The following is a 27,277-nucleotide window of genomic DNA, read 5'->3' on the forward strand; positions in this document are numbered from 1 at the left end:
TGTTTTTCCTTCACTTTCAGATCTTTCTTCTTTTATCTCCTTTTTCCTTATCAATATATACACCTGTCCTTCTGTCATCTCTCTCTCTCTTTGTTTGCCCATGAACCTCATGTCTTCACTCAGTTGCTCTCCACAATTCCTTTTTGTTCATCTTTTTTTTCTTTAATGTATTACACAACACTTTATGCTTTCAGCTCTGCTCTACACATATTATAGCTCACTGGCCTTTGTTTGCAACATACAATTCTGCATGCAAGCATAAAAACAGAACAGAAGATATTCTGATTTAAAACGTTTGATTCCATCCCACCCACAGAAGCAGCTGATCTTTACTTTATAAAGAATGATTCGTTTTCAGTGCAGCACAGTGTGCACTGTTTAAATGCAATGATCTCTTCTGAGTCACAGGTATGAAAGCTGTGCTGGCATTTGAATCTGACTCCACATATTTGTATCATTGGTCACTAAGGGACAGAAGCGCCATCTATTGAACGTACATGGTCACACCTTATATTTACTCACGGGCATGTTCAATCTTGTGTACACTGTTATATCACGACTGAAAAACTAAACAAAAGTCTCCTGGGGAGACCACTGCAAACATTTCTGCATTGCTGCACAATTTTCAATCTTGGCTGCAGCTTAAAGAAGATTCAGAATATATTCTTTTTCATTTTTGTATTTATTTTTACATTTGCTTTCCAAGAACTCGCTTTAAAAGACTTGTCAGGTAAGTCAACCTTAAAGCAACTTAATGAGATTTTGCAGGGTCTTTAATTTGCAACCTGTATTAGAAATTTTTCTTCCAACCTTCTAAGTTCAGAATCCATATACTGTAGGAAGAGACAAGTGAAAGATGAACAACTGATAGAGATCAGTGATACTGTGGCTTACCCAAATAAAATCCAGCCAAGCTGTGAGGGTCACCACAATGTCATCCTGCTTGATACCTGCTTGTGTGAACTGCAGCTCTATGTGTGATAACATGTTTCATAAAATGATTCTGAAATCTCCTCTTCTTTAGTGGTCAGTGGCACCTCGTGTCATTGCCAAAGGATTAAGCTCCTCATTCAGTCCCCCACACTTCCATTTTGTACTATAATATAGCAATTCATAACAAATCACCCATTAGTATGATTTCTGTAACATTAGATAAGCCAAGTTACCCAAGAATAGGATATTTTCTACTTTCACATCTGTCTGATCCTTTCTCTTAAAATATTAGCAAATTAGGGGCAAAGTATTTCCTTCTTTGAAATACTTTTCAGGTGTCTTGCTTTCCAGAGTTGCATTCTAATCTTGCCTTCTGTAATTGCTTTTGTCATTTTGCACTAAATTATTTAATCAGTTATAACATCCTTCACACCATAAACTATTACATGAAAATAATGGTGTAAAATAATGATGAATTGCTAGATAATGCTATGTGGATACTGCTGAAAAAGATGGAACATTTTTCTTGCAAATGTCTTTTCATGGTATTAATGATGAAACATTCTATATTAAATAAAGGTTAACTTATATAGTGCTTGGTGAACGATGTTTAATTGTTAAGAGTAAAGCCTCTCACAAAACTCCTTCTTAAACCAATACCACCTTCCTTATGTTGATCCCCACTAAACCTTACACAAAAATAACCAATTATTTAATTAAAGAATATAAAATTATTAAACAGTTAAAGAGATAAATACTGTTATTAAAAAAGAAATCATGGAAGTCAACAAGAAAATCAAAACAGACGTTACTAAAGAGGCAACAAGAAAATTAAACAAGAATTAAACGGCTGACACAATCGGCACTATCTGTACCTAAATAATTACAATTAATTGAAGGTCCCAGATCCTTAGGCTCGGCCTTTAGTTAAAAAAACAAATAGGAAGAAAGGGGAAATAAACCAGAAAGAAAGAGCCTCAACGAGAACAAGACATTAATATGTAAACTTTATTAAGTCTATTTTATGTAGTGTACAGTGATAATATTCTTTGAGAAGTAATACTGGTTGTGGGTTTAAGGGGCTGGTGGATGAGAAGGTGGTGGTTGAAGCTTGTTTTCGGTGTATGGATTGTGGGTATGAGGCTCAGTTTTTAGAATTCTCCGCTAGTAATAGAATGTCACTCATATCTTTGTTCAATTTAAATGCTGCTCAAATATAAAACAACTCCACAGGAGTAGGATAAGCTCACAGCTACTCAAACCAAAGAGGCTATGTAATTATTTCTTTGTAGACACACTACTGACCACAAATTAAATATCAAAATCAAAAATGTTGCTAAAAGCTATACTAATATTTACAAAAGCAGAAATGTAAAATGTTCTTCATTAATCTGAAGGTTTTAAACTTGAATTAATCCAAACTATCTTGCCATTGTGTGTAGACATTAGTGAGCTTCCCAATCACAAGGCATCTTATTAGTCAGATCTTATCTATGTTTTGAACTTAGTTTATGTGAATGGTGAATATCAGTGGTGCACTAAAATTGTATATGCAACAACATGTACACATGAACATCTGCATTTGTTACTTGCAAAATTAATCAAATTTAAAATACAGTAGAAATAAAATGTTTAAAAAAATAAGCCAGCGTGATAAATTTGAGGGCTGATATGTAGGAGGGATGTCTCAGGAAATATAGTTCTATACTGGTCTTTTTGAAAGGTGCTGTAGAACAAACTGTTTTTCACAGTGATTACTACGTAAAGTACTATACTGTATAAAATAAAGCCTACCTTGCATGGTGCTCTGGAAAAATGCTTACTATGAAATGCAAAATATTCTGTAAAATACAGATTGTAAAATGATACACAGTATATAGGCAAGAACGACACATTTTACACCATGAGCACCATCCTAAAGCACATCACGACACATTTTTTTTTAAAAGGGAAAAAGAACTGGATGTTAAAGCAATGCAATGGTGAGCCTCTGGTGTGATTTGAATCTGTATTGTAATGGCATCAAGGCTAATACCTTAGCAACTACATCATACTACGTATAAACTTTGGTGAAATGAAAACTGCAATATATTTTATATTATAATTTCATTAACTGAGGCACTTCTTTTTTATGCGTTTCAGAAATACATGGCTTCACTTGTTAAGGACATTGAAAATAGAGATGTGCCAGCCTTACACTGTGAAATCTGGAAACTTGCCAAGGCGGGACGTGAAGCTCTAGGGAAAGATAATTACATCTCAGCTCTCTCCTTATTTAAGAAAGCCTATCTTATTTCCTGCAAGCTTCCTGATGGCCCAGTCCAAAAAGCATGTCTCTTCAACCTTGGTGGAGGCTATATTGCAGCAGGAAAGGCCAAGAAAGGACTGAAGTGTCTAACTAAGTGCAAGCAGAAAGCAGGCAATGGTAAAGATCCAGACCTTTATTTTAACATTGCCATTGCCTATGAGGGCATGAAGGAGTATGCCAAGGCTGTCCGCTTTTATGGGAAGGCATTAAGTCAATATAAAAATGACCAGGCAGACAATATTGCTGATACGTTCATAAAAATGGGCTACTGCTCCTTGAATCTGGAGGATTCAGCCTCTGCCTCTCTTTCCTTCCAAATGGCTGGCCTATCATACCAGCAGGCTGGACGGCCGGATGATGCTGCTATGGCGCTGAGAGAATCTGCTAATTACATGATCAGGAATGGAAACTTCTCAGAAGTCAATGTGCATCAGATACTGGAGAAGAGCCGGGAGATCAGCAAAGGAATTGTAGACTACAGATTAAAAGGTCAGTGAAAAAAGACCCCTGTCTTATGGGAGCTTCTTAGGACCCCCGAGAGTTGATACTTAAAATAACGAAAGAGGAACTGGTATGAAATGCATCATCTCAGTTGAATAAGGTTAGGAATTTTCAAAAGTTTAGCAATGCATACTGGCAATTTTTTTTTTGTTTTTAATGTATATGTGTAGCTGTGAATCATTTCAAGAATCTTAAGGCACTCCTCTTTCCTCTCCTCTTGGTTAAGGCTACAAAGACAGATTGATAACTCAGTTCTGCAATTATTTGGGTATCTCGTCACATGAGTTTCTCTAACACAGGGATGTTTCCTTTGTAACTTGTTTATCACAATAATGTTTTAATGCTCCAGAGCTAGAAATTGAAATATGTGTTCATATTTTCACAACTTTATTCCTTTACTCATAAATGCTATTGTAACAACAAGAACTAGATTCTGAACAGCTGCTCAATCCTGTTGCATTGGGCACAAGGCAGGGAATGACCCTACATGGGAAACCAGACCATCACAGGTACCACAAATGCACACACCTACATTCACACAGGGCCCAACCTGGAATAACCAATTAACATAACTAAAACGTATTTGTGATTGCGTGAGAAAAATTATGGTACCTGTAGGAAAAATAATGAAGAACATCATGGGCAATGACAGGGCAGGATTCAAACTTAGGACTCTGAATTCCCACAGATTATTGAGTTATCTCAGAAAAAACGATTGCATTATTTCTCAAATGTATTGCAACTGGTAGGAATATCCATATCTGCTTTTCTTTTCTAGATAAATGTTGCAAGACTTTCAAGAAGAGTGCTGTGGGATTCTCGAATCCTTATTTATATAGCTCAAACTTTACTCTTGCTATGATTGTACATATTGGGTTTAGAAACTGTTGTACATTTGGTGTGGGTTTTTATTTCGAATTACATAATGTGCACCTACAGGTTAGGTTTATTGACAACTCTAAATTCTCTTGATTTCACTGATTGTGGATGTGTGCAGTAGGCTAAATTCCCATCAACATCTGGAGTCAATCTTGCTGCAAGGTTAGACCTGGGGGCGAGCTTTAACTAAACACAGTATTAATAATATTTTTATGTAAGAAGTCATGTAGTGTAGAAAGTGAATTATTTGATTTTCTGATTCTGCTTAATAATATGGTTGTGACAGAAGTGGCCCCTGTTCCTTTATATACAGTATCATTTGCTGTGCATGCCATTTCAATTATTGATGTCTACTTCTGGGTTGATGCACAGTGATGCAACTGAGGATGTCTTTAAGTTGTTAATTATTTATCTTTTGTCTGCTACATAACCAGTAGCCAAACTCCACCAATTGTCTAAACTTAAATGACGGTGATAGTGTACAGCATTAAACACTCAGTCACACACCCAAACCCACATTCAGTTTAGATTTGGCAATCTGAACTGGAAAACCTGCACATCTTAAGGGAAAGAAATGCCTGGAGAAAATCCACATATACACAGGGGAATATGCAAATTCCACATTAACAGGCTACAATTTGTAATCTCTTAATTTTAATGTAAATTTGATCACCGGATTCATGCATAGCCCATGTTTTTGTGGTCAGTTAATAGTCTTTGCATTCTTCTAGCTATTTTTTGTACAAGATGTCCATTTCGATATAAAACATTCTATGTATTTAATGCTCAGGTAACATTCTTCATATTCTGATACTCACAATGTTTACCCATCCATTTACCAACGCTTAAGTGATTATTTTTACAGAAAATTCTTATTTCCATTCTGCTGAAGTCACTATTTTATTTCTTTTATTAATGTAGTTCAACAAGAAACAGCTGCCTTATCTACAAAAAATACACAGATTTCTGCTCCTGATTTGCCCACAACAGCCTCCTGCTTGTATCCTGGGGACGTCTGCTGTTACAAGGAAACAATACACTGCACAATAGATATACATAGTACTTTTAAAATTGCTTAATCCAATTCATATTAATGATGAGGCAGAGCTTAAATACAAATATACACACATTTATTCGTTTTAAAAATTTTTTAACCATTAACTATACTATATTTTTTAACTTTACAGTGTTATATAAAGCAGTGTATTAACTAGTCATTTGTAATTTTTGAGGTGTAATTGTAAGCATGAATAAACTTTTTATTATTGTGCTTTATGTGTTTCTTCCCAATGTTATCCTTTATTATACACACACACAGAAATATTAAATGCAGTGCATAAAAGTTTATTTCTTTTGCACTGAACTGCCAAATACTTTATCCAAACCTATATTTTAAAGTACAGAGCATTCAATTGCTACAATTGCTGAATGTTTTAAATGTTTCTGAATTATAATGGAATGCAGTACAAAATGATAAATTTTGACTTTTACCCATTTGCAGTTGATACCAATAACAGGTGTGCTCACGTGTTTTATGTTATAACTACTACAACTAACACATGCAACTTTTGTTTCTGTATGTGTTTCTAACACATTGTTTACTAGACGTTTACAACTGAAAAATTGAGGAAAAAAACCTGTTTTTCTTGTATTTTTTTCACTTTCCAGTGGATATTGATGCTTCATATTACTCTTTATAAAAGAGGGTGATGGATTTTCTAAAGAACACATTGTACTGTAGAGCAAACAGCCAGGTCCACTCACATACCAATATCCTTGTGTTCTTGAACCACTATGGGCAGACCTGGAATTTCCTAGTCAGAAATTACTTTGCTACCGTCTTTGTGCATTGTGGGCTGAGTTAACATCTGCACCACAATCACATGAGAATCCATAAGACTAAAACCTTGAAACTCATTTAAAAAAACACAGAGTAATAATAATAATTCTTTACATTTATATAGCATTTTTCTCACTACTCAAAGTGCTTTACATAGTGAGTGAGGAGCCACCGCTAATGTGTAGCATCACCTGAATGATGCGACAACAGCCATTTTTGCGCCAGTGTGCTCACCGCACATTAGCTGTTAAGTGGTGAAGTGGTGAGAGAGACAGTTAGCCAAATAGAGGCAAGGGATGATTTGGGGGCCAGAATGGCTAGGCAGTTGTGGGCAATTTAGCCATGATATCGGGATACACTCTACTCTTTATGAAGGACACCCAGGGATCTTTTAGGACTACAGAGAGTTAGAACCTCATTTTTACATCTAAGCCAAAGAATGGCACCATTTTTACAGCACCGTGTCCCTATCACTGCAGTGGAGCATTGTGATCCACTTTCAGATCACAGAATAAACACTTCCTGCTGGCCTCGCCAACAAATCCTCTAGCAGCAACCCAAGGTTTTCCTTGTTGGTCTCCCATCCAAGTAATGACTGAGCCTGAACATGCTTAGCTTCAGGAAGATGCCCTGTTCTGAAGTGCATAAGACACAGAATAGCACATCACATTATTTTTTAGTAAGTTTTTGAATTTGTAGTAGGGGCCTCCGTCGCTTGTGTGACCTACTTCTAAGCATACTACACAAATCTATACCTATAGGTACCTATACCTATCCCCCCTCTGCCATATCTCTGTTCTTTTTTTCTCCCATACCCCCAAAAATGAATGTGTTAGATTAATTTCAAATTAGCCTTTTGTAAGTGGGAATGTGGCTGTGTGCTCAAGTATGCCCAGTGATAAACTGGCACCATTTCAAGGGTTTGTTCCTACCTTGCAACCATTTCTGCCAGTACAGGCTCCAGGCCACAGGGACCCTAAATTGGATAATGTTATGCTATAATGTTAGAAACAACTTAATAATACTAATATAACATTAGCAGTTATAGTTTTATCCCTGTTTTATATATTTTTGTTAAACACACATTCTGTATGTGTATGTTTGATTTAAATTAATTCTTTCTTCATATTCCCATATTTTATGCACTTGTTTTATATCAATATTTTGCAATCGTCTGTGCAGTTTGTATAGCTCCTACAGATTCACAACAAATCATCCTAAAAATATATTTTAAACTAACTCACCACAGAATTTTGGCCCTGGGCCTTTTTATTCTTCTGATTCCTGCATCTGTTAAAAGGTCTACCACCTCAATACATTCATGCTTCACATTTTCCTTCAAGAAAATAAAATGAGAGGTCAGTGATAGATTAAAAAAGTATAGTCTGCCACTGTGTACTTACTGACTCAAAATTATTCTGCCTCCAAATTTTTTTTTTTTTTTTTCATTTCCTTAGGGAAGCTTCTCAATGACCTAGGCCTTCATTATGCAGAGCTGAAGAAATTTCCTGAAGCTAGCGAATGCTTTGCTGAAGCCATGAACAGTTGCTCTGGAAAAGGTTTTAGTATCCGCAACAAAGCCGTTTTGCTCCAGAATATGGGTGCTATATATAGCGCCATGAGACAATATGAAGAGTCACTCAATTACCACACCCAAGCTGCAGACACTTATGGTGAGTGGGATGTGAGTTTGTGCATGTGTATGAGAATTTGGAAGCATGCACAGGGCTTCTACAACGTGGGTGGTTTCAAGAGTAGCTACTTAGAACCCTGTGTGCCAGAACCCCCCTGCTGCACTAAAGATATAAGCACCTTGGCAACACTGGTACCAGGAAAGCTGCAAAAAAGAGCATCTTTTTATTTCCCATCACAGAAAACTCCGGTAACTTTCAACAGAATGCAGGTCAGGACCTAACCCCAGTAAAAACTAATTTGCACAAAGACCTAATGTAGTGCTACTCAATGTTTGGTAGTCCATTGCTCTACATTCTGTCGGTGGGTATTTGGATTTTCCTTTCACAGCTTAAAAAGTTACATATTACATCCTACAAGTGACTGTGCCCATCCAACACTGATTCCTGGTTTGTGCCATATTCTATCCCTGCAACCCATAAATGGAAAAAGAAGGCTTAGGAAATTAATGAATAACTAATAATAAAATCAACAATTCTTTATTTTATATAGCACCTTTTATGGCAAGTAATACAAAACAATTTACAAAGCAAAACACCAACTAAGTTATCACATTATTACAAATGAACATATACAGACAAAAATCTGGTTTTGCAGTTAACCTTCTTCTGATTATTTTCTTCACACATAACAACTTCTCATTTTGTATGTCTAGGTGCTCTGGGAGACAGAAAGGCTCAGGGTGAGAGTCTTGGCAACTTGGCTTATGCCTATAGTCAACTCAAAATGTATAAGAATGCAGAGTTTTATTACCAGGAAGCACTGAAAGCCTTCACAGATGCAGGTAAAGAAGATCATGATCAAGCCCAGATTAGCCTACTGCCCATTGTGTGTGGGATAAACAAATGGGTGAGTGACTTAACAATCATTGTAGGATCTACCTGAAGCCTCAGTGCTATTATAAAATTAACTCTGGTGTATACAATTGTCATTACTTTTGCTACGTTGTGATCTCCTTTGCTTGCAATAGTGCTCAGTGTGAAAGGTACTATCAACATCATCATCATTTTCATTCCTCTTTTCCCGGTGGGGGGTCATAATAGAAACAAACTGAGCTGGTCTGATCAGGCTCGTCTATCTCCAGCATTTTTCTCCAGACCCTTTAGGGAATATCCAGAGACTCCTTCTCTAGTTCACAGCACACTTTCGCTACCCATGTGAGTATTCCAGACCTGGCCACTGGGCATTCCATCCATTCAAGCCAGCTCAGAACCAAGTGATGATCAGTTGACGGCTCTGTAGTTCCCTTTACTAGACTATCCAGAACATATGGCCTCAGATCAGACAACCTACCCATAAAGTCAATCATTGACTTGGCTCAAGATATTCTGGTACCAAATATACTTAATGAGCATCATTATATATCGAAAAAAGGATGTTTTTATGGACAGTCATAATTAGCATCAAACTCTAGTAACAATTCACGACAAGGAAAGCCCTTCCTCCTAATCTCACCAATCAATCATTCCACACATGAACACTGGAGTCTCCCTGAAGTCTATAAAGTAAGTAGATAGTATCCTTTCAAGCACCAAATCCAATTTCTCTAAAAAGGGTAAATACTATGATAATTTTTGGAGCATACAAACAAATTTACTCTCTGCAACTCCCAGTCACATTGGGGTGACCCTCTTATCTACTGAAACAAACTCAAACTGTATTCCGTCTATTAAACAGTTGCTGAACATAACCAAAAAAACCCTGGCACTTCTTCTGTGGGCCGTCTTGAAAACAGCAATGAAAATTAATATATTGATTGCTGTATACTGTCAGTTAAGCTGAAGTGAGAATTAGTGGCTTCACTTCATCTGACCTCCCCACTTTACAAGATGGGTAACTTTGGTGTAACCTTCATCAGATGTAAGCTTTTCTTGAACAATTTAAACAACTATTTTCGACTAATTTATTTTGTCTATAACTTCACATACTCAATTGTGCCTTCCTCATTCTAGGTGATGAGCACAGACAATGGCAAATGTATGAAGCCTTAGGAGCTACTCACTTCAGCCTCCGTAACAGGGATCAAAGTATATTCTGCTACAAGGAGGCACTTGCCAAAATGGAAAAGACAATGGTACTGACTTCTTATCTTTAACTGTGGCATGAGAACTGCAGTTTAAGAAGTGACTGTCTTAATTATGTTATGGCATTCAGTTTATAGCATTGAAGGGAGTGCTGTGCCAACAGACAAATCTGAGTCCAAGGGTCCGAACTAATAACTGCAATAGCTGAGTCAATATACACTGTGTGGACAGAAAATGCTCAGGAGTTTAAGTTGTCAGCCTTTAAAAAGGAACCAAATATTTGTAAAAAGCACATTTCTCCCAAATTTATTTTTTAATTGTTTTCTTGAAAATGCCTATGTATAAAGAATATCCTAGGCTTTCAATCTGGATTTCACTAAGTGTAACTGCACCCAAATTTAGGCCAATGATTTAACTTAAATCAGTTCTGCTGCTTGAATCCTACATTAGTTCATTGTCTAGATAGATAGATAGATAGATAGATAGATAGATAGATAGATAGATAGATAGATAGATAGATAGATAGATAGATAGATAGATAGATAGATAGATAGATAGATGTAACTTTATTTGTCCCCAAGGGGAAATTAAAACTTTACAGAGGCTCAAGAGAGAGAAAGAAAAATATATAAATAATAAAGCAAACAACAAGCCCCTAAACACACATAAGAACTTCTGGCTTGGATACTGGAGAACTGCTCCAATCAATGCAGGGCTATAGGAGGCAGTAAAATTATTAGACTTGTCTAGGTGTTCATTTGAACGCATTCACATTTGAATAAAGCAGACCAAGCTTGTTGTGTCTGAAAAAGGAACTTGTTGTTAGATGTCATTAGTTTTGCTTCCGAGTTTAAAAATAAACTGTTGGGATTGGCATTTACTCCGTGTCTGTCTGGGGGTTCCTCCCACATCCCCAAAGACATGCAAGTTAAGTTCACTAGTGACTCTAAATTGACCCTCTGTGTGTGTTTGTGTGTGCATGTGTCAGTGGGACCTGTGATGGGGTAATTGGGGCTGGTTCCTGCCTTACCCCCAATGCTGGCAACATTGGGTCTGGCCCACTATGACACTAAGTGAAATGAGTGAATGTGATAATGTGAACTTTTTTTAACTATCTGAAATATTTTAATTATGGAGTCAAATTATTTTAGACATCAAGCTGACTGGAACCCATTACAGAAATACCTTACTTCCAAATGAACTAAGAAGAGGTGGTTCAGTGCTAAACCTATCAAAGAGAGCCTTCATGAAGCAAAAGATGACTGTATAACTACGGAACATTAATGTTCTGGAAGGGCCATGTAATATATATGAGGGAAGGTTCAGATCTTGGTGGTATAGGTAGATATCCAAACAAGAATATCTGAGGCCAAAGTTGAGAAGTGATCCATGTGAAATGCAGAAAAATGGCCAGGCTTCCCAGGTACTCAGACATGGTGATTCCTTTTCTCATCTAATATGATTAGGGAATGAAGTGCAGGTCATTTTCTGTTTGGATAGAAGACTATCATGTATGGAAACTATTTTTCCATGTAAATGCCCTTTCATTTCTCAACCTAGATGCTCCCGCATTTTTTTCAATTAATTTTTGGGAGAGAATCATCTAGCCTCTGCTCTTTTGGGCTATCAGTTGAGCATTGGCCTAAATAATTAAAGTTAATATGACATTGTCTTCTTATAAACCGCACTTTTACACACTATATACAGTGGTGTGAAAAACTATTTGCCCCCTTCCTGATTTCTTATTCTTTTGCATGTTTGTCACACAAAATGTTTCTGATCATCAAACACATTTAGCCATTAGTCAAATATAACACAAGTAAACACAAAATGCAGTTTGTAAATGGTGGTTTTTATTATTTAGGGAGAAAAAAAAATCCAAACCTACATGGCCCTGTGTGAAAAAGTAATTGCCCCCTGAACCTAATAACTGGTTGGGCCACCCTTAGCAGCAATAACTGCAATCAAGCATTTGCGATAACTTGCAATGAGTCTTTTACAGCGCTCTGGAGGAATTTTGGCCCACTCATCTTTGCAAAATTGTTGTAATTCAGCTTTATTTGAGGGTTTTCTAGCATGAACCGCCTTTTTAAGGTCATGCCATAGCATCTCAATTGGATTCAGGTCAGGACTTTGACTAGGCCACTCCAAAGTCTTCATTTTGTTTTTCTTCAGCCATTCAGAGGTGGATTTGCTGGTGTGTTTTGGGTCATTGTCCTGTTGCAGCACCCAAGATCGCTTCAGCTTGAGTTGACGAACAGATGGCCGGACATTCTCCTTCAGGCTTTTTTGGTAGACAGTAGAATTCATGGTTCCATCTATCACAGCAAGCCTTCCAGGTCCTGAAGCAGCAAAACAACCCCAGACCATCACACTACCACCACCATATTTTACTGTTGGTATGATGTTCTTTTTCTGAAATGCTGTGTTCCTTTTACGCCAGATGTAACGGGACATTTGCCTTCCAAAAAGTTCAACTTTTGACTCATCAGTCCACAAGGTATTTTCCCAAAAGTCTTGGCAATTATTGAGATGTTTCTTAGCAAAATTGAGACGAGCCCTAATGTTCTTTTTGCTTAACAGTGGTTTGCGTCTTGGAAATCTGCCATGCAGGCCGTTTTTGCCCAGTCTCTTTCTTATGGTGGAGTTGTGAACACTGACCTTAATTGAGGCAAGTGAGGCCTGTAGTTCTTTAGACGTTGTCCTGGGGTCTTTTGTGACCTCTCGGATGAGTCGTCTCTGTGCTCTTGGGGTAATTTTGGTCGGCCGGCCACTCCTTGGAAGGTTCACCACTGTTCCATGTTTTTGCCATTTGTGGATAATGGCTCTCACTGTGGTTCGCTGGAGTCCCAAAGCTTTAGAAATGGCTTTATAACCTTTACCAGACTGATAGATCTCAATTACTTCTGTTCTCATTTGTTCCTGAATTTCTTTGGATCTTGGCATGATGTCTAGCTTTTGAGGTGCTTTTGGTCTACTTCTCTGTGTCAGGCAGCTCCTATTTAAGTGATTTCTTGATTGAAACAGGTGTGGCAGTAATCAGGCCTGGGGGTGGCTACGGAAATTGAACTCAGGTGTGATACACCACAGTTAGGTTATTTTTTAACAAGGGGGCAATTACTTTTTCACACAGGGCCATGTAGGTTTGGATTTTTTTTCTCCCTAAATAATAAAAACCATCATTTAAAAACTGCATTTTGTGTTTACTTGTGTTATATTTGACTAATGGTTAAATGTGTTTGATGATCAGAAACATTTTGTGTGACAAACATGCAAAAGAATAAGAAATCAGGAAGGGGGCAAATAGTTTTTCACACCACTGTATATATATTTATAACTAGCAGTCCTGCTCTATTTTCCTGTCTCTATTAGAGAACACCATCTCATCACCTACTCTTTTCCAAAAGGGAGTCAAAGGGAGATTTATAAGTTCCATTTGTTGTCCATGTCACATTATACTTGGCAAAGAAACCAAGGGCATAAGAAACTCCAGAAGATGACACCATAAAAATAAGACTGCCTTCCATAAGAAGCACATTATCTTTCTAGTAAATTGCCCTCTACATGATAGGTAATTCAATTTGAAAAAAATCCCTTAGCTGTTATATTGTTATATTTTAGTTTCAATTGCAAGGTCATTTTTAATTTTCTAAACATCTTGGGGGAAAAAATAGGAGAATATATGTAATTAAATATGAATGGGATCCTGAAATATACTGGTGCCCCTTCCACAGCTTTTCCACTGTGGGTTTACAGATGTATGCACATTGTAGCAATTGAATGTTGGAACAATTGGTATTTAAATATCTTGAATATAATTCAGTGACTGTTCTTCATAATTGTGTCACCAATGCTAAAAATTCTGTATTAACTGTTGCAGGACAAGTCAAGCATATGCAGAAAAAGGATTACTTCTAAACTGATGAATGTTACTGAATACCAGCTGGCACCCCAGCCATTCAATACACGAAAACAGAGCAGCTGAGCTTGTAAGTCAATGTCATGTGTATGCCAAACTTTTATGCTGGTTTATGAAGTACAGCAATATCTGTTACAATTTTATTGTTATGGGGCTCTCACTGTATTTTGGCAGATTTTTGTTCTGCAGGGTACTCATAACCAATTATGTTTAGGGCTTTTGGATGATTTCTCAAATATTTAGGAGACACAATAATAATAAACATCTTACAGTACCTGAATGGGGGTAGGCTGTAAACTTAAACTATGTAAGAAGTGTCCAAAAACAAAAAAAAGGTCAGTTCTTTTAGATGAATAACAAGTTTTGGGGTCAAGTGAATACAAATTGTAAAACAAGGACAAAAAATTAGGCAATTTAAATGTCAAAGTGTTCCTCACAGAGCCAGATAAACATAGGCAACTGAGTACATTTTGTGAATTAGTTTGGCTTTTTTAATTTCTGTACTTCCTCCTCTTTTACTTCTTGCTGCTGTTTCTCTTTCAGATGTCTCATTAAGAGAATTAAGGCCAATAATAAGAAAAAAAAGGCCACAGTGATGAACATAAGCTGAGAACTGACATCCCAGGAGGAGCACTGTGCTTCTCTAGACATGGGAGTCCTATGCATGAAATGGACTGTGAAGAACTTCTGGAACTACCTACTGTGTTGCAGCTTCACTCTAGTCACAGAGGTCTATATAAGTGTGACTTGATATAAGGGCTGTCATGTTACTGACATGGTTGTGTCTCTGCCTACACTAACTTGCTGCTCCAGGTCTCTTACACTGAGGGTGTCATAGTGAGGTATTTCAATCTGGCTCCAAATCTGCAAAATTAAGAGTTTCCTTTGAAATCATATAATATGTGTCAAACAGGTGGAGGAAATATTATGTTAAAACTGATTAAAATTCAGTTGGAGTCTTGAAAGGTGCATTTTGACTTGAAAATAAGAGCTTGTACAGAAGAAGGTAGTGGAAACAGTTTTAATTTAATTTAATTTTGATTTGTAATGTCCTTTCCCTATACTTTTCACAAATCTCTGTTAAACTGAATGTGTAACATATTTTCGACTAGTGTTTACCATGAAAGTGCTTTTTAAATTAAATGATGTTTTTAAGGGTATCTATAATAAAAAGTGAGCTGCAATCCATGTGTTAGCTGCATTATAAACAGCAGCTTTCAGAAAACAAGTAGCAGACATACTGTATACTTGAAAAAGAGGGACATTAAAAGGTGTCAAAATTATCAGGGACTTCACAATCCACTTTAATAAAAGGACAAGTGTCTGTGTGTCTGTGTATCCATCCAGTTGCTATGTCTTTGTCATTCCAACAGATAGAGCATCCCAACCATTTTTAGTAATAAAATGCATAGCATTTGTCATTCCAACAGATGGTGCATCACAAACATTTGTAGTAATACATTTTATTATTACAAATGTTTGTGATGTGGCATCTGTTGGCATGACAAATGCAATGTATTTTGTAATGTATGTCATAATAAAACACATCACAACACATATTAACATTGAGGTCTGAGTTGATTACTTAGATTTCAATCCGTCTTAGGTGAGTAGCACAGTAGTATAAGACTACTGTGATACTTCAATTAACATGCAACAATATTTTTTTGATTTGTGATATATTAAGTAATTTAATTTTGCAAAATAGTCCAATGAATTGAAATATGTGAATCTATTTTTCATTTCACTGAATTTTAAGCGAAAATAATTTTTCTATGGGTAAAACTGCATTAGCTGGAAAAAAAAACTTTATACTTATTTATTTTTAATAGTGGAAGTTGATTTTTACAAATCTCAACAGATAGATAGATAGATAGATAGATAGATAGATAGATAGATAGATAGATAGATAGATAGATAGATAGATAGATAGATAGATACTTTATTAATCCCAAGGGGAAAGAAAATACAGGTAATACTGTATAGGAGTACTCAATTATAATATATAAAACATACATTGGTATATTATTTAACTTTTGTTCTATTTGATGTCTTTTGAGATTAGCCATTACAATTATAGTCGTGTTTCCACCATAAACAACAACAGAGATTGTTTTATATGTGAAATATGCATTTATTTGAATATATTCAAATATGAGTTAAAAATATCAAGGCTACATACAGTATATGTACATGTCCATATGAAGTACATGTCAATGGAGGCCACTAGCAGATTTTTTCACAATAATTATACTTATAATTGACAACCTTGAATTTCATACAGTTGTCAGGTTGTGGCACAGGTATTAAACAAGCAGAAGTTTTAAAAAGGCTCTGATCATAGATAAAGATGAAAAGATACTGCAATGTCATGCTTTCCAACTTTCCAACCAACTTCATTACACATTATTCCTTTTTTACCTTTCTTCATGGAGCTTTGTTGCAGCTTGGAACAGACATGCACTTGATATGGAGGAGAATATTGGCTGATCATGACACATGGAGAAAAAAAACCCCACATGTTAACACAGCAGCTCTTGGACAAATGTAACATGCAATATCACCTTGGTATTCCTTTATACAATATTTTTCTGTTCTACTATGCACAGCGGCTCAGAGATGGAGTTTAAAGCCAACCCTTGTCCAGTGTAATTCTGAGTTTAAAGTCAGGAGGTCAGCGGAGCAAAGGCTCCTTATGGAATGAAGGAAATGCAGCAAAGAGGATACAAACTGTGATAGAGCTTTTGTTACAGATGGCTGTGCACTGTATTTTTAGACAGCAGGTCTGTGACTCAGACATTCTATTTCAAAGACAGGTTCTACACTGAATGATTAGGCCCAGTGTGACACTTTCTTTTCTGTATGTTAACTTTACATTTTTCCACCATTTATTCTTCCCTTACTTTTTTCTCTAATAAACCTTATCCATCCATCCATTATCCAACCCGCTATATCCTAACTACAGGGTCATGGAGCTAATCCCAGCCAACGAAGGGCGCAAGGTAGGAACAAACCCACCCCGGGCAGGGCACCAGCCCACTGTAGGGCGCACACACACACACACACACACACACACACACACATACACCAAGCACACACTAGGGACAACTTAGGATCGCCAATGCACCTAACCTGCATGTCTGTGGACTGTTGGAGGAAACCGGAGCACCCGGAGGAAACCCATGCAGACACGGGAAGAACATGCAAACTTCACGTTGGGAGGACCCGGGAAGCAAACCCAGGTCTCCTTACTACAAGGCAGCAGCGCTACCACTGCACCACCGTGCCACCCAATAAACCTTATATTGTTGATAAAGATGGTTGTTATGGCTCTTTTGTTCTTGGTAAGGGTGACACACCAAGGTGTTTTAATTCATTATATGAAACATAGAGTATGCAAGCATTTTCCTATGTGTGCTCTGTCGCACTACAAGCTAGGGTTGTCTCATTCATATTTAAGTTTTCTGCATATCTTAGTATTACAGTTTGAATAATCAAAACAAAACTGGAAAATTTTAATATCACTTGTCAATGTCACCTTGCTCTAGATGTGGTATGCAACACTAAAATATTTTGTGATTGCCAAATTGACTTTACACATCATTTCCAAAAACAACTTATTTGATTTTATTATTCTACTATAATCATTGAAGCAAAGTGCCTTCTCTCTAATAGTATAGATCAGTCTTTTAATTTTAAATGGGAAAAAGACAGTTTTGGCTTGGCTACATTTTCCAGCTAACTGAAGCACTTGAATATTTATTTATACTTTACTTGGAGACATTCTATGTATGTATAAATTTGTAAAATCAAAGAAAAAATAGAGAAGCAAACACTCCACAAATGTCCCAACCCCCACATCTAAAGCTAACCTGACTCTGAGAATTCCCTCCACTCCTGAGAACCTTCTTAAATTATTAGTGGCCAAAAACTACTAATGTGTGATAACACCTTTCAGGTCAGGTAACCCTCTTGTGGCTGACTCCCCATCCATAAGATCCTGAGGAATATTACAGGCCTCTAATGGCTATTGACCCAGTATGCTGTTATCATGGATGTTACCATGAATATTCTTTGCATAAGATAAACCATACTAGTTCCCCCCTTCTTATAGCCTGTTTCCTACTTATTATTACTCTTTTTTGCCCAAGTACTGCCTTGCCAAAATGTCACCGTACCACAATGGACAGAGCATTTTGTGTTCAGTCTCTGTATTAATAGTAACTAGTTCTCTTCTTACAAAATTAAAGAAAAACTGCTTACAGATTATTTTCATTCTTATAAGTTCAGTGTGCCATTTCAGAAGCAGTACATTTTGCTATACAGTTGCTAAAATGTCTTCAAAAGATGCATAACATTAATTAAAGAAAAAAATACTTGTGCTCTTTAAATCATATCATGGGAAAAAAATTGCAATACTTTGTTATTTTCTTTGCCTACATTTGAAAAGCATGTGTTAGTATTTAGAAAGGTAAGCAAAAGAAGCATTAAATATAAGAAACTGAAGCACAGGTTCCATTTTAATGTAAACTAGTCATCCCATTCCCCACCCCACCTGATTGATAGACAAATGTGATGAGTTCAGCAAAGAGCTAGTCACCAACAGATTCCTCTAGCCGTCCAAATCACCTATTACAAGTGCCTTAATTAATTCTTAGGGCCGGGGCCATGCACCAATCACATAAGATGTTATTTTTACACATACATTCATAAAAATACTATTTCAATTTTGCCCCTTTCATCTCTTTCTCTCTGTAACCAGTATATTGTGCAACGTCTTAGTTATACATAATATTTTGTAAGAGAGATATTTAGGATTTTTTCTCATTTTGAACATTATCTCTAGATGTTTACACCTGAAAATGGCCTTTTATATAGGTTTATAGATTTATAGTGTTATTACTGTCACAAGTACAGAGCACAGTGAAATTCTTACTTGCACGTACAAAGATCTAATGTTTCTAATAGAAGTTAAAAAAACACCGTTATACTGTATGTATGGCTAAATGCAAGCTAAATCAAAGAGTAAAATGTGTAAATACAGCAAATAATCACATATATTTCTGAATCACCTTTAAAGCATAAATCATAGTGATAAACTAATTATTGACTACCAATTTAAGACAAATACACTTCGACATATTCATTAAAGCATTGTAGGTGGCTATTAAGGTCAAGAAGATAAATTTATTTATAGCACAGATGAGAACTGTAATAATGCAAATAGTTCAATAGTAACATACAGGGCAAGTTCAGAATTTCTTACACACCATTTCTGTCAAGATTAAAACATATTTGTGCATTTGTACTTTTATGAAATCTGGGAGTCCTGACCTTGATTTTCCCAACCCATTTACCAGACAGAAGGAGGGTGAACAGAGGGTACTGATTTATGTACTTGTCGAACATATTAAAATTAAATTACATTAAATTGTTAAACTATATTAAATCCTACTGGTAACATTTCATCTGGGTCTGAATTAAGTCAGTAAATGCAAATGTCTTTTTTTTATTTCAGATGAATGGAAGTCTGTCTGCACCCATTAAAGCCCCTGCTAAACCACACTAATAATAAGGGTGCTGCCAGACACAAATGGCCTTGTCAGCCTTGATCCACTTTTAACAAAGTCATCTCTAGCACAGCAATAAGAATGAACTGACAGGGACTGACATGACAACCCCAATTCTAAAAGAAAAAGTAGCGCACTTCCCCCAGCCCTTCCCAGAATGATGGCACACACTGTTTCGTAAAGTGTTCTGAGAAGTATTTGAACCAATCAGGTAAAAGTCAACTGAATTTGGCCAGGCAGTCTCTTGACCTTCAACCAGGGCTGCAAATACCACAGTCTGCATGCACCCATTCCCTTGATCTTGTCCTCACAACTGGCAACAGATGCTGGCAAGGTAGGAAGACGACCCAGCTCACTATTGTTATACCATTTTTGAAAATTATAAACACAATTTGCGGATTAATGATTAATGTAACCTTCTTGTATGCTCTTGTGCAGGTGGAGGTTGGGAACTCGTTGGTACTGCCCGCTCATGGCCTCTCTCAAAACTCTTCTCTTTCTGTCGCTGGTGTATTACTCATGTAATGCAGAGGAACTGGAAACATTCCGAACAGGTATACGGCTTTTGGGGTGAAGGTTGCAGCTAAACAGAATCTTGGCACAACGGTCAAACTGTGTTACAATCATTTGACTCAAAGTTTGAATTTTCTAAATATTAACAATATTAATATATTTTTAGTGACAAAGATATTCGGTATAAACCTTTGATGACCAACGTCTTTGTAGTATCTTCAGGTTTATTGAAGGTAGAACTGCTGTTTAAAAGCTTCTCACATTACCATCAGAGTCAGATGAAGGGGGTTGCACAGACAGCACACACTGCAGCAGCCACAACTATGGGGTTTTAACTTTGGTTTAATGATTAAACTAGGCTCCGTAAAGCACAGCAGAGAGAAGTAGAAGGCCAATGGTCAGACAGTCCCATAGCAGCTGAGAATAGCAGGATATTTCATAGTGTTTACCTGCATAATGCATGTGATATCCACTCCTGTCTGACAAATTAAGTGTGAATATAGTAAAGAATGTTACTTGTAATAATGATATGCTGTTTCAGTTGGAGTGGCTTCAAGCCTGGAAGAGTCCAAAAGAGATCTCAAAGAAATACATTTTTCTTATTTGACATTTTCTTGGTTAGCATCTGGAAATGTGTTCTGTTGGATGTACAGAGATACACTCTTATTACTCATTCATTTAAGAGTATGGCTTCAATGTAAGAAAAAGGCAAGGTAGCTTGGTAGATTATCTAGCCCAGAACTGCCCAGTATAAACATGGCACAAAATAACCCTTTCCTTTAGAGGAGGGCCACTCGCAACTCTGTGTGTGTCTCTGGCAATCTGGGTCTTGCTGGAAAGGGTCCACAATATAGCAGTGCCAAACGAGTTGTGAAATTGTTCTCAGGTCAGGCTGCAAGCAAAGTTCATGAGCGACCACAATGTTATGTTGTTAGTGCTCCTGGAAAAATTAAGCAGGGGGTGAGATAGTGGAGTGGTGGCCTGGAACATTTCAGTTCATTTGCAAATGTCAGCATTGCATCATATGTTTAACTCTTTACTAGCCCTATTCCTATTAGGACACAGCATTCAGTCTGTGACATCCTCATTCTTAGGTCTACGGCTGGACTTTAAGAAGGGGAATCTAAAACTCCTCTTTTTAATTTGTCTTGCACTTTCTGTGAATATATTTGCTCTTATCCACCTTAATAAAAGGATAAGTGTCTGCATGTCTGTCTGCGTGTCCATCTGGTTGCTATGTCTGTGTCATTCCAAAAGATGGAGCATCACAAACATTTTTAGTAATAAAATGTTGCATTTATCATTCCAGTAGATGCTGCATCACAAACATTAGCACTGCTTTTACAGACCCCACACATAATTGCATATAACAGAGACATATGCATTATACGGTGCACTGCAAACATTAATGCTGAGGTCTATGTTGATTACTTAGATTTCAATCTGTCTTAGAAGGGTAGCACAGCTAGTATAGCATTATAAAAGATCTGAGACAGATCAGAACAGGACAGTAGCTTATCAGATGGCAAAGCTATTTAATAGCACAACAGTTCCCTAAGGTGTTCCACAGTGTTTAGCACAGTCTACACATTAACCTTCTAGACATTACAGTCACTTGTCTTTATAGGGTGGTTTTGGCTCAAAGTACTGTATGGGGTATTTTTGATGCAGAAATAGAAAGACAACATACATTAGCCAAATGTATAAATATGTAGTACAGTAAGGACAATGAGGCAACATGGTTAAAAAGAAGATGTTCATTTACTTCACAGGTGCTACTATACAAAGTGTACAGCATGGTGATGTAATATTTAATCCTGCTGTCGCTCAATTCCACAGACCTGTGTGTGATTTCTGGCCCAATTGCTATCTGTATGAAATTTGCATGTTTTCTCTATGCCTGGTTGTTTTTTCTTACAATGTTCCAGTTTTCATCCTCATCCCAAAGACATGCATGTTAATGTTCTGTCTGAAGCTAAACAAGGCAAATGTATTTTTAAGTTGACAAGGAGATGGAAGAAGAACCTAAGGTGCAGTACAAGTCTGTACAGAGAGATCAGAAAGTAAACAAGCTAAGACGCTAGATGGATACATTATCAGTAAGGATCAACAAAGTTTGAACTTTTAAATCAGAAATCAATAGCAAAATGCTTAACAAGATCATAGTCATAATTTCTTGGTAAATTTAAAACCTATATATTCAGAACAACACACTTGTCTCTTTAACACTACTTAATAGATGCCATGAACACAATGATGACCCAATGCAGTACGATGCCCTAAACTACACACCCTGCAACTACACATAGTGTCCTGGTAACAGCATCACAAAATGAAAAACTGCAGGGTAAAAACATCCATCCATTATCTAACCCGCTATATCCTAACTACAGGATCACGGGGGTCTGCTGGAGCCAATCCCAGCCAACACAGGGCACAAGGCAGGAAACAAACCCCAGGCAGGACGCCAGCCCACCACAGAAGGCAAAAACATAATAATAATCATTATTATTATTAACAAATATCTAAGGACAATAATTTGCATACAGGGTGAATCACAGACGTTTAAAACTTTCAAAATTACAGAATAACCCCAAAACAAAGATATATTACATGCAAACAAATAAATGTACATTTGAAACAAAGCAGTTAAAGTAACTGGTATTTTCTAAATTGGCTTAACATAAAGTGGGTAGATGTGTGTTTGAATATTCCAACAAATAGACTGGTATCCCATCTGGGTACATTTCCTACCTTGTGTCTCATGCTACCAGGTTTGAGTTCCAATCTAGTTTTCCCTGTAAAAAAAAGCAGTTATCAGAAAATGAGTGAATTTCAACTATGTTACTCCAATCAAATCAAATTTATCATTCTGGGACAATCATTCACATTCAACTAAACAACTTTATCAGTTAGCCTCTGAGATCATAAAGGAAAAATTGCAAGAAAGAGCACACAAAATATCCTATTAAAAATGTTTGCTTTGTCGTTTACAAATAGCATACCAAATCATCTCAGCTTGCCTGAAAACAATCTATCATCATCATTTAATTCCCTAGGATAACAACATTTTTTTTTCATTTGTAACATACCATACCATTTTTTAAACCCTTGTAATCCTGAGCAGGGTCATGGTAGGCTGAAGACTATCCTAGTTATCATGGGGTGCAAGGCAGGAACCATCACCTGAACAGGGCGCCATTCCATCACAGGGGAACACACTCATATACGCGCACACACCTACTAGGGCCAATTTAGTGTCGCCAATCCACATAACCTGCATGTCTTTGGGCTGTGGGAGGAAACCAAAACACCTGGTTATACAAAAATATTTAATCGTGTGTCTTTGTACATAAAGTCTCATTTATAATGTTAGAGGTTGACTTTAGTTTAAAGCTTATTGAATGATGGTAGATGACAATTTTGAATTTTTCCTAGAAATAAAAGAAACCATACAGTATCAGAATGACAACTGCCGAATGTTGTTTTACAGTATATATTGTCTTTCACAACAAATACCACTATAAAGAAGGCAAGAATACAATATAAAGCAGAACAAGTTAAGATATTTTAAAAAGAATACTAAAATACAAACAAATGTCAAGGAAACACTGAAACTACGTAGTGACTGCAAAAATCCTGACTCCTAACTACAACCAGATATGATAAAAATAGAAGGGACTGCACACAGGCAATGACCGACAGCGCATGATCAGGTTCAGGATCAGGATCAGCATAACATGAATCACAGAATCAGATATGAAGCAAATAAATATATTAAAATTAGACTTTCTGTGAAATGTAAAAGAAAAAAAAGAGTGGACCTTGAACTATGACAAATGCGCTGATTGAAGCAGCCACACAAAAGCTCCCTTAGAAGTAAAGTCCATCTTCCAGAACAGTCACTCTCCAATGCCATGCACATGGAACTCTTTTTCTCCTGTCCTCAATACGTAAGCGTACTCTGACATGAACAGAATACAGTGAAATTCTTATTTACATGATGACTTTGATGGAGCTCTTCGACACACATTTTTATTGCCATCATTTTGTTGTCTGTAAGAACATTTATGGGCTCTTACACTCTACACTAAGCAGCATAAAATTTGTGAATTTTGAAATTTTGTAATTCTGAAAACTTTAAGAAAATCGTATATTTTATGCGAAATGTATTCTAAAACAATATAACAGTTCTCTTACAAAATACAGTTCCTGCAAGCCTGAATTTCACAAAATATGTACATAATATGGATAAAATAAATTTATATTTATTTTATCTTAAACATTGTTAGATTTTAAATTATTATTTAATTGAGGGACAAGTAGCCCTGGTCCTGGCTTGTCATAGATTTTTGCTTCTGACAGTTTCCTAATTTAAGGTTAATTATAGTTGTTAGTCAAATTTATGCTTAATATAATCACTTGATATGCAATCTCAAAAGTCAGTAACAGTATCCATTTTATTTCTCTGTGAATTTAACACCCTTTATGAGTAGACATCTACCCATTTTGGTTAAGAGTCTGATTTTGTATTCATTTTCTTTTTTCTTAAAGCAGCTTCCACTTAACACCCAGAAAGTTGTAAGCTGCTGTGACCTGAAGCTAAGGAGTCTGATGAAATATGCATCATAATATACCACATATATTCAGAATTCACTCATACTAGCAAAATGTAAATCACACAAGTCATTTACACAATAAAATACTAATTTTGGAAGGCTATGCTTTTATTACACTTCTGAATTCTAGTTATGTTAAAATTCATGTTGACAACAAAATACAACAGTTCAACTGAAGTTTAATGAGTGAAAACACTCAGCGAAGAAAGAAGTATATGATTTTCAGGTGAATTTTCTTTTAAATATCATTAAGTAATAACAAAAATATGTTCTATATTTTAAGTAGTCTCAATTTAAAAAGTAATAGCATACATTAATAGCTATTAATAGCATACATTACTTAATAAAGTAATAAAAACAGTACTATAAGTATAATCTATCTATCAAGCTTTCTAATGCTAAATACTCAACCTGATTGATTCATTTTTATAACATACGCGGTATATTGTTTAATGCAGATTTATTTTGTTGCTTGTACAATTGCACGTGTCATGAATGCAGAATGTATTTATACAGTTGCATGTGATGAAGCACCAATGAATTTCAGATGACCTTTGGCAAAATAATGTTGAACCAGAGGCCTGCACAGTACGGATTTTTCTGTCCCATGCCGCACTGCTCCTGACAAAATTCCATCTTGTTTTCTGTCTGCTCCAGCTCCAGCTTCTGTTCCCGAACGCATCCCAGCTTTCCTCTCTAAAAAAATCACGCAGATGAGATTACTGTAAATCTGTTTATGGATTTTTTTTTTCCACAATACAATCGGTGCATATCTAGTGATATCATTTAAAAAGATAATGGGAGAGAAGACGATCTCTTTTTTAAGACCTAAAATAGCTACCTGGATGGTATTTACAAAATCCCTAAAATTTTCTGGAATTTTAATCATTCTTTAGACTGTGTAAACAAATACATGTCCTACATGTTTTATCCGATCCATGTAGTGCAATGAGTGTACTGTAAGTTTTGAAGGGCATGCAGAGTAAACTCGTGAGCAGTGTAAGTTTTGTTTCAAGAAAAGTATACGAGGCATTTGACTCAGCTGACAGTTAGGACAGGTAAAAAATGCACATAAACGAAAGTGCACCTCTACAGACAAGTAAAAAAATAATAATAAAAAAATAACGACAATGTTTTTGATAAGAGCGTGGGGAGTAGCAAACTAAATTTACAATCGGTAGAAATGTAAATGCAACATGAGACTTAAAGCTTATGATCAGACTGAAAAAACGCAAAACTGCTTTTAGGGAAAGAGAGACCAGCAGCAAAAGTCACAGACTATTTGGAGAGGCTAATTTCATTATGTTTCAAAATGTTCCAATAAAACATTTTTAAAACCAATGAAGACTTTTTTTGTTTTATAATGCATGCAAGGGCGGCACGGTGGTGCAGTGGTAGCGCTGCTGCCTCGAAGTAAGGAGACCTGGGTTCACTTTCCGGATCCTCCCAGCATGGAGTTTGCATGTTCTCTCCGTGTCTGCGTGGGTTTCCCCCAGGTGCTCCGGTTTCCTCCCACAGTCCAAAGGCATGCAGGTTAGGTGAACTGGCGATTCTAAATTGGCCCTAGTGTGTGCTTGGTGTGTGTGTGTGTGTCTTGCTGTGGGTTGGCACCCTGCCTGGGATTGGTTCCTGCCTTGCGTGCACCCTGTGTTGGCTGAGATTGGCTCCAGCAGACCCCGTGACCCTTTGTTTGGATTCAGCGGGTTAGAAAATGGATGGATAATGCATGTAGTGGTCTTCATTTGTACTTCAGACATAAAAATGAATGTTGCTATAATGGAAGAGAAATAGCAACACTGCAAGTTCTTTAAAAGTTTAATAGCCTAAGTAGTTGAGATGATCAAATTCATCGATCTGAAAAAAATAATAAAGATCCATTACTGTATATATGAAGGCATTTTTCAAGTTTTGAATATATCCCTGTCCCTGTTCTGCTTCCTTGAAAACACAAACAGGACACCCTAGTAGACAGATACATACATGCATGTGCCTGATTTGGCATATATACGGAAAAAGAGAAGTGTTTAAACTAAGTGATATCCACACACACACAAGGCAAGATGTGAGCTGGACAAATGGTGTATAACATAAAAGTATAAATACAGCAGATAAGCCACCTCCCACAATGCTCATATTTCCTTGTCAAATTTCAAATGTCAATATTCCTTTATTTTATAACAGAACTTCAGTTTAAAAATACAAAAAACAAATTACAGAACAAAAGGTATTAGTGCTTCTAAGTGCAATAACCACTAGCACCTTGCATAGTGGGCACTCTTGCTTTCCTAATTAAGACTGTTTCCACTGTTCTATGGCTTTGAGTATTGAGCAGGTCAAGTGACTCACTCAGGATGAAGCAGGGAATACTGAAAGTGGCAAACCTGTAAGATTCAGCAGTGCTTTCCAGTTAGAACTAAAATGTTTCCTTATTTCTGCAATTGGCCTTGGCAGGTCAAATGACTCAGTCAGGGTGACACAG

At 36.6% G+C, this 27,277-nt stretch overlaps 2 protein-coding genes across 5 annotated transcripts in view; both read left to right on the top strand.

Annotated features, from left to right (window-relative positions):
* Positions 1-415: 415 nt before the first annotated feature.
* LOC114668215 (tetratricopeptide repeat protein 24-like) lies at positions 416-15,428 on the top strand. 4 transcript variants are annotated; one of them, XM_028823878.2, is made up of 7 exons: positions 420-730; positions 3,076-3,730; positions 7,919-8,134; positions 8,809-8,937; positions 10,106-10,227; positions 14,058-14,166; positions 14,640-15,428. In XM_028823878.2, the coding sequence occupies exons 2-6, from the start codon at positions 3,082-3,084 to the stop codon at positions 14,160-14,162; spliced, it is 1,221 nt and encodes a 406-aa protein (XP_028679711.2). In that variant the 5' UTR covers positions 420-730; positions 3,076-3,081; the 3' UTR covers positions 14,163-14,166; positions 14,640-15,428. The 4 variants fall into 4 exon arrangements, 3 of the variants coding, with proteins under 3 accessions (XP_028679712.2, XP_051776816.1, XP_028679711.2); XR_003718848.2 differs by lacking the exon at positions 14,640-15,428 and having other exon boundaries at positions 416-730; positions 8,809-9,002; XM_028823879.2 differs by lacking the exon at positions 10,106-10,227 and having other exon boundaries at positions 416-730; positions 8,809-9,002.
* Positions 15,429-19,857: 4,429 nt separating this feature from the next.
* Positions 19,858-27,277, top strand: part of lipca (lipase, hepatic a) — a 53,085-nt gene continuing 45,665 nt past the window's right edge. Inside the window, exons 1-2 of the mRNA XM_028823877.2 lie at positions 19,858-20,000; positions 20,105-20,220. Coding sequence (XP_028679710.1) covers positions 19,990-20,000; positions 20,105-20,220 — 127 coding nt within the window. The 5' untranslated portion in view covers positions 19,858-19,989. The remainder of the gene's footprint in view (positions 20,001-20,104; positions 20,221-27,277) is intronic.

This window comes from Erpetoichthys calabaricus, chromosome 17, assembly GCF_900747795.2.
Source record: "Erpetoichthys calabaricus chromosome 17, fErpCal1.3, whole genome shotgun sequence".
NCBI lineage: Eukaryota > Metazoa > Chordata > Cladistia > Polypteriformes > Polypteridae > Erpetoichthys > Erpetoichthys calabaricus.

Bases quoted from the DNA above. Each gene is read 5' to 3' on its own strand.
- LOC114668215 (XM_028823878.2), top strand. From the start codon at position 3,082: ATGGCTTCACTTGTTAAGGACATTGAAAATAGAGATGTGCCAGCCTTA. The intron at 8,135-8,808 runs GTGAGTGGGATG...TTGTATGTCTAG, and splicing joins CCAAGCTGCAGACACTTATG to GTGCTCTGGGAGACAGAAAG. The intron at 10,228-14,057 runs GTACTGACTTCT...TAACTGTTGCAG, and splicing joins CCAAAATGGAAAAGACAATG to GACAAGTCAAGCATATGCAG.